Genomic DNA, 7,631 nt, shown 5'->3' on the forward strand with positions numbered 1-7,631 from the left:
TATATATATATATATATATATATATATATATATATATATATATATATATATATATATATATATATATATATATATATATATATATATATATATATATATATATATATATATATATATATCCCCTCTAATACCTAACGATTCTTTTCAGGTGTTTGTTTTATTCTCAATGCAGTAATGATATGTCACTTTTGGAATTTTAATTCGCAAAAGTACCAAGCTGTGGGAAAAGTCTCGGTAATATTTTTAGAAATGGTCAAATAACTGTGAGTGGTGAGTGATAGGATCGTCTCTGCTTGTGCCTAAAATTTTAATTTTTGAGCAATACGGAATATTTTGTTAGCATAATTTATGCTGTTTTAGAAGCGTCCACGTTCACTTATACGTCGTACTTCACGTACAGGCAGTGGTACAGAAAGAAAAGCACGTTCTGAAAAATTTGCAAAAGGATATCACATTGTTTGATCTCAACTGTATGGGCTCATTTCTTTAAGTTCATGTTTCACTGATTGATTGTTGCTGATTCGAGATGTTGAACAGTATGTTCAATAATGCGCGTAAAGCAAATTTGTATGCACTATTCAACGATAAAATTAAACATTTTCTGTTTCTGAGTTTTTGGAAAGTTGTCATAGGACCCGAACAGATACAATATTTTTTCAAAATATATATATATATATATGTGTTATAAATTTTCGAAATCATGTTTCTCATCTACATAAATCGATGTATTTTGGAATACGCAACCGCTCTTGGCAAGAGATCTCGTAATCTGACACATATTTCTCACGTCATCTATTCCACTGTGTAATCGGCCCTGCAGAATGAAAGGTAATTTTCTCTTATATAGAAATGTGAAATGATAAAGGCATCTAGTTACCTTAGAAAGGAAGATAGGATTGTAAGATTACTTTTGAATGGTAAACTGGTTCCATCCAAAAAAAGAAACAGTAAGAAATAAATGAAAGGTTAAGACAGATTTGTGTGCGACCTGAAGCATAAGAAAGATTTGAAAATAAGTTAAAACACTATGATCAATTAAAATTAAATAAATGTACCAGATGGTTTAGTTCCAGATCATGAAGCATCACTGTTAGAGATTTGGCGAAATAACCGTTCCATTTGCAGAAGGCTTTTTTCAAATTAATCCATCTCTTGAAGTAGCTAAAATTTCATTTAAGCATAAAAGATTAAAAATATTACAACTAAAGGAAGAAAAACACTTCCTTGTGAAAGCACCCCACAGATGCATTACGGTTAATCGGTTAGTGCCATAAGGCATTTGAGGTTATCCTATACATAGTCACATCTGATATGTAATCACGATGCAAATCGTTAAAAAGCTTGCTCTGGTAGCTTCAAATTTCGATAATTCGCTTCGCTAGGGAGCAATACGCCAAGGTCCCAATCACCACATGTTATAAAAGTAAAATGTGATTTCATCGAATGATCGGCGTTAATCAAATTCGAATTGATGAGCCATTTGTCAAAAGCATCCAGAACTTCCGGAAGACTTTCTTGACTTGCAACTGTTTCCTAAAAAAATTTTTAAAAGTTAAAATTAGTGAAAAAAACTTATGTTCAAATAATTGAACTTTTTTGCAATCCGAAGAAAATGTAGCGTAATTTATCGCACCTGTACAATTCCAGTAAGTTCAGTACAAAACGATGTTAAAATTGGTCGCTCGGTAGGTTTTACATATCGATGAAATCGACTGATTTCTTCCAAATTTTTCCCGGATAACTGTATAACCGGGAATTCGATTATTTCCTGAAATATCCCATACACATAAATTTGATTCGTTTGAAATAGAAAAAAAAGGAAATAATAAAAAAAATAATTTTCTGCTACCCAGAAATTGAATACTGACTTCGAATTACATTCGAAACTTGAATACTTTAATAGAGAGTACATATAGAGAGGTGCTACTTGATGTGGCATAATTTTAATCCCTTCTTCACAAGTTGCTTCGAAATCGAGAACAAGGAAATAATCGAAGTTTTGTTTATTTATGGCAGATACATTTCTGTTCATTGCTTGTATCTTCGGAACCGAAGCACCTTGCATCAAATATTTCCAATTTTTAGCCTGAAAATTTGATAAACTCTGCATCAGAAAAGGATATAACAATGGCTGCAATGATAATTTCGAAGCTACATGAAGGAAAACCCAGAAAATCAAACTTTAAAATGATTTACGTGGTTAGATCACTTACCATTCCTCCGGAAGTTTTACAAACCGGGAAGGTACATCAGATTTTTAGTTATTACATTAATAAGTTATGTAAGCTAAGTGTTTCTAACTAGTGGACAAGATAATTTGGCAAAATTACCTTAGCAAAATGCCCATATGATGTCGAGAATTTATGGGAAAAAGCAATAATGTGTGGATGTGAAGTTTTTAGAATATGATTCATTTGGAACTCGTCCGTTCCTTAACCGCACCAATGGAATCTCACGTATGCATAAGTACCAGTGATTTTGAAATCCAGTAACCTGTTAATTTTGTTGCCTAGAATCAGCGTTCTAAATCATTTCTATTCCAAATAATGCATCTTTTACCTGTAATCACAATCGGCTGAAGTGATATCATTAGATATCACTCGACCTACATTACCGTACTGCTGAAATTAGCTGAATTGTCGTAAAATAATTGATATATAGATAAAGTATATCAAAAGATATTCATTTTATTTGTTTGTAGATTTTAGTTGTAGCTAATTTGAAATGCTTTTAATGAAATTTGAATATTAACACTTTAATGAATTTGAATATATCATGTACACATATATCGCTAACACCATCATAGAACTAAGGTATTTAACGAAAAACGCATTTTATAGATTACGGTAAACTAAAAATGACAAGGTGAACATGAGATCACAATGCGGCAAAGCATAGAGAGCATGTTCGAAAAAAAAAAAAAAGGCAGGATGATATGGATTACTCACCAGGATACCAAGTAATGATTGCTAATCAAAGAGTCCATGAGTTCTTTTGAAATACCATGTATCTTACATAACACATATCACAGAAAATTAGAAAAAATTCTACAATGATAAGTGAGAAATGAAAATAAAAACCGTACAATATTTGAAAACAACAAGAATTACGGAATATGGTAAAAAGTGCTCAGAAAAATTGAAAGTATAAAAAAATACAACCACGATACCAATTCAAAATATTAGAGGGAAAAAGGGACAGGAAAATAAAAATATTTGTTATGCAAGTATACTGTGTCCACTAGAAACTGCTTGCGCATACGAAGACCGTAACAAAAGTAAACTTGACAGGTGCTCTGGAGTCAATTTCAAAACGTTTTGACTTTTATGGACCACACAAGCAGCTGGAATGGAAAGAAGAAATCGAGCCAACAGCGACAAATGTGGAAATTGCGCCTGACCAACAGTGGACCAAAACTGCAGCACATCTCTAAAAGCAGAACTCTGCCACAGTTCAGTATCAACAGAAAAGATTGACATGAGATTCTGGAAATGGAAAATTATTTATCTACAATTAATCATTCCGAAAAAGGGAAAAGACCGGAATTGAAATTTGATAAATCTTCTAGTTATAACTTCAAAGTTTTCTAAAAGCATATATATATATATATATGTATATATATACAAAAGCATATATACATAACTTTTACAGCATACACTTTTTTTAGACTAATAAATGATAGCATGCAAACAAAAAATAAATAGGAAAACTGACTGTTAAATAAATATATAAATAATGAAACGCGTAATTCAACGGAAAATGGAAGCAAACTTTGTTTGGGACGCTGGATACTGCGAACGTAGGTAACATTCTAGTTCGTCATCAATAATTACATGATCTTCGAGTGAACTTAAAAATGATATTCGCTTCTTTGGTGGTTCTCCATCATCTGCACCTAAATTTTATTTTGAATTACAAACATTACTAGCTGGATGTTCTAGCTATCCAAACATTTTCTGAGCAAAGGAAGATATATAATATTTTCCACTCTTCCCACACTGTTAATTCCATAGAATCGAAAAAATTTTGAACTGCAAACTTTACCAGAAGGAAGTTCTTCGCTTTTTAGATTCTTCATTTCGGATGTTCCGATTAATTCACGTATTCTTGAATAAGTTTCTGACCTGAAAATCTAACTTTCGCATGACTGTTAAGGAAAATTATGAAGTCTACAATGAAAGTACTAAGTACGAGAATAAATGACAGTTCAATCCAATATTCAAAGTTCCTCACAAGCATTATTTCAATAAAGAGATAATCACCTTATTCTGAAAAATTGAAAAAAAGAGAACCTTTCTTCGTCTGAGCAAATTACTGGGAGATGTTTAAGACGAGGATTTAAAACAGTTGCCATGCGATGTTCAGGCATAATCACTGATCCTGTGGCACTTCGTAATGCACTTTCCGTTTTTCGTCTTAGCGCAGATATCCATGTCGATGCATCGTTATTGTTCAAATCATCTTCATCATCTGATGAAAATTCATGGATCAATGCGAACCATTCCGGCTGTACCTGACGAAGAAAATTTTTCATAAACAAAACAAGTTAATATAAAAAATATGAATTCACAGATGCATTCAGATACATAAATTATGAGCATTACGATAGATGAATTAAATTTCAGGACTGAGCAGGGAAGGATAATATACTACCATATGAAAAGATATTGTTGACTTATTGTTGAAAATTGATGCTATAATATGAAATGGCTCCAAATATTTTCGAATTTCATCAGCAGTTGACCAATCAATCGATCGTACCAGTTCCACAATATCTGAACAGTCGCTGCGTACTTGTTATTACAATTATTGGCTTGACAATAATAAATTTCAATGACGTAAAATGCTACAGGTTATTAACACTGTTTAAGGGAAAGGCAACCATAAACAATGAAACAGATATCGTCAACAAAATTGAGATATTCATGCAGTACATTTTGGGCGTTATTCCACTGCTGCATATATACATTAAACAGTGACAAGGAGATCAAGTTACCTCCAAATGAGAATTCTAATCCTCAGCGAAATAATGTAGTAACCATATATAAGACGTTCTATGGCAATTAGAAGAAGGAAAATGTAAACGGTGACTACAAACAAAATATACCTGGATACTGGGAAACAGGCAAATGATGAACGCAATCTTTAAGGTATTTTAACATTTCGTAACCGTAAAATAAGTAGTCCAATTTCCCAGCTCTTTTTTTATTTGGTGGATCAGCCCAATGGTCTAAGCCTGACTTTTCTATCGCATCTAAAACGAGAAATTATATGCTAAAAACAAAACAAATGGCAAACAAATGCAACGAATAACTTACACGAACTCAAAAGATGTGCTATTTGTGCTTATCAAGATTTACAATACCCTGTTCGGAAATAAAACGAGTAGCAAGGAAGATTACCAACTATTTTCTGACACTCCATAAAAATGGTAAACACATTGTGTCTCTGATCACACAGTTCCCCGAAAATTTCATGGATGAGCTGCAACACATGGATTTTTAAATATTGACAATCTGATTATTCAAAATCTACCCGCGACTACTATGGATTTGGCAGATCAATGTTATTGAGTCATGGCAATTATTTAAACCAGATATGCTTAAATAACATTAAGATTGTACAAGAGGCTTGATATTATAGGAGTTGAATAATTTAGAATGACTATAAGTTTACAAAAGTTACATTATTCAGTGTATAACATATGCAGTAAAGATGGGCATGTCCACTACAATTCGGGATGTTTTCTGTAACACATAAAAGTCTTTTGGATTCACCCGCTTCTCGGATCATTGTTTCCAGTCCTGTTTTCACTTTTTCTAATGTGTCAACACTGAAATAAACACATAGGTTGAATCATATACATTTAATTTAACATTAATTTAAACTTACCCAAAAATCAAAATTCTTTGCCCTTCAATCAGAAAAGCAGACAATGTCAAAGTAAAATACCATTAGTAAAACGAAATTAGAAATACAAGTAAACTTACTTCATAATGTGATGCTTATATTTCCATTCTGCTGTGATATAATTAGCAGAAATAACAGCAATATCATCTTCGTTTGCAACGCGCTCTACTGAAAACGAGAAACCGGATGTACGAGCAATTTGTCCTACTTCTGCAGTCAATTCTGATAGCACCATTGCTGTATTAGCTTCAATAGCCTGCGAAAACAAAGTATCACCATCAAATATAGTTTTTAAGACACGTATATGGAATCTCGGTGAATATTACTGAACAGTATATATGTCAGAAATTCATATCAAACATCAAAAATAAAATTGGTTTTCAGAATCAAGGTAATCAAAAAAAAACTGCTAACCTGATTTAGGATAGAAATTTCAGGGATCAGTGTTGAAACTGCTTGACGATCCGGACACCGGCAACGTCGTCCAACCGATATGGCCGTCTCGATAACACCATGCATTCCGTCTCCCTAAAAAACTCCGAATGAACATCGCTATTATTACTGATCATCAAAAAAAAAAATTAAAATCAAATCAAATTAGATTAAAAATTAAATTTGTGATTAATGAATCCAAGTATATGGCAGAATCCTAGCAAATCCTGATATAGTTTCAATGAATAACGCATCCTTTCTCTGCGTCATATATGTGATATTTCACCCAAGCTAGATGTAGAAAAAGTGATCACATATGAAATTTTAGGAAAGTTAAAACCAAGAAGTACAAAAGTGACCTGAAAAATGGTAGGTGGAAGTAAATCGATAGCACAACATCGCATAATTGCACTGCAAAATATTCGGCGATCATAATCACTAAATGATGTCTCAAATGACGACTGCGCCGTAAGACTTGTATGTGAAGCTAACGGTGGTGCTGGGGAATCCTGAAAATATTTTCAATAACATAATTACACTCCACTAACGTTTCTTTTGTTTAATGAATGATAAGGAATTTCTCGCTAGTCTTCAGAAGTCAGGCCCTACACTAAAAGATTTATTGATCGAATCATTTTTCTTTGGATCTATCATTTCTTCTTTGAATCATTGGCAACAGAAATGCATATGTCAAATGCATATGTCCTCATACATGTGTTGCCAATGCATATGTCCTCATACAAAATAATCAGTGATATATTCAATACTCTAGGATAACGATCTGAAAAAACACAACATAGCCTTACGGGGGACTGAAAATTACAACCATTCTCCGTTTAGCTTTTTTGGTGATTTATATTTGATCACAAAAAATATATAAATTAAAAAAAACATATAAATTCAAATATAAATCCACCAAAGGAAAAAAATGCCTGCAGCTTCAAATATAAATCACCGAAAAATCAAAATCTTTAAAAGAGCAGCATGATACCCTTCTGTATGCAGTAGATGTATCGGGAGACAACTGACCAACATATCCTGATGCAAGGGTTTCAAAAGATTGCTGGCCAGAGGTATCATTCGTTGCTTCCGTTGAAGAGCTGAAAATAAAACCAGTAAAACTGGTATGAAATGGAGAATCTCCAATTTCGATAAAATATACGCAATTTCGAAATAATATCCTGATGGGAAGAAACGAACAATCTCATCTTCCTTGTTCTTGAAACATTTCGCTTTTTCCCTCCCTCCCTCCTCCCTCCTCTCTCTCTCTCTCTCTCTCCTTCTTCGTT

The 7,631-nt window shown here is 32.8% G+C and overlaps 3 protein-coding genes across 4 annotated transcripts in view; 1 reads left to right on the forward strand and 2 right to left on the reverse strand.

The window, feature by feature from the left end:
* LOAG_14907 (hypothetical protein) overlaps positions 1-584 on the forward strand; it is a 2,694-nt gene extending 2,110 nt beyond the window's left edge. The window contains exons 4-5 of the mRNA XM_020448871.1: positions 149-234; positions 361-584. Of these exons, the coding sequence (XP_020301013.1) occupies positions 149-234; positions 361-462 (188 nt within the window). The 3' untranslated portion in view covers positions 463-584. The remainder of the gene's footprint in view (positions 1-148; positions 235-360) is intronic.
* A 94-nt stretch (positions 585-678) lies between these two features.
* Positions 679-2,414, reverse strand: LOAG_10927 (the record flags this gene model as incomplete). Of its 2 annotated transcripts, XM_020448256.1 has the most annotated exons (6): positions 679-814; positions 1,056-1,161; positions 1,346-1,533; positions 1,634-1,768; positions 1,928-2,086; positions 2,331-2,414. In XM_020448256.1, the coding sequence occupies 6 exons, from the start codon at positions 2,412-2,414 to the stop codon at positions 683-685; spliced, it is 804 nt and encodes a 267-aa protein (XP_020301584.1). In that variant the 3' UTR covers positions 679-682. The 2 variants fall into 2 exon arrangements, with proteins under 2 accessions (XP_020301584.1, XP_003146498.1); XM_003146450.2 differs by lacking the exons at positions 679-814; positions 1,056-1,161 and having other exon boundaries at positions 1,239-1,533.
* Positions 2,415-3,050: 636 nt separating this feature from the next.
* The window catches only part of LOAG_18034 (hypothetical protein), a gene marked incomplete at its 5' end in the record, with an annotated part of 7,062 nt that continues 2,481 nt past the window's right edge, over positions 3,051-7,631 (reverse strand). Inside the window, 12 exons of the mRNA XM_020450704.1 lie at positions 3,051-3,429; positions 3,772-3,895; positions 4,045-4,124; positions 4,293-4,513; positions 4,654-4,775; positions 5,108-5,254; positions 5,403-5,484; positions 5,686-5,833; positions 5,991-6,166; positions 6,325-6,438; positions 6,702-6,851; positions 7,334-7,442. Of these exons, the coding sequence (XP_020305582.1) occupies positions 3,219-3,429; positions 3,772-3,895; positions 4,045-4,124; positions 4,293-4,513; positions 4,654-4,775; positions 5,108-5,254; positions 5,403-5,484; positions 5,686-5,833; positions 5,991-6,166; positions 6,325-6,438; positions 6,702-6,851; positions 7,334-7,442 (1,684 nt within the window). The 3' untranslated portion in view covers positions 3,051-3,218. The remainder of the gene's footprint in view (positions 3,430-3,771; positions 3,896-4,044; positions 4,125-4,292; positions 4,514-4,653; positions 4,776-5,107; positions 5,255-5,402; positions 5,485-5,685; positions 5,834-5,990; positions 6,167-6,324; positions 6,439-6,701; positions 6,852-7,333; positions 7,443-7,631) is intronic.

Source organism: Loa loa (assembly GCF_000183805.2).
Source record: "Loa loa unplaced genomic scaffold supercont3.180, whole genome shotgun sequence".
Lineage (NCBI taxonomy): Eukaryota > Metazoa > Nematoda > Chromadorea > Rhabditida > Onchocercidae > Loa > Loa loa.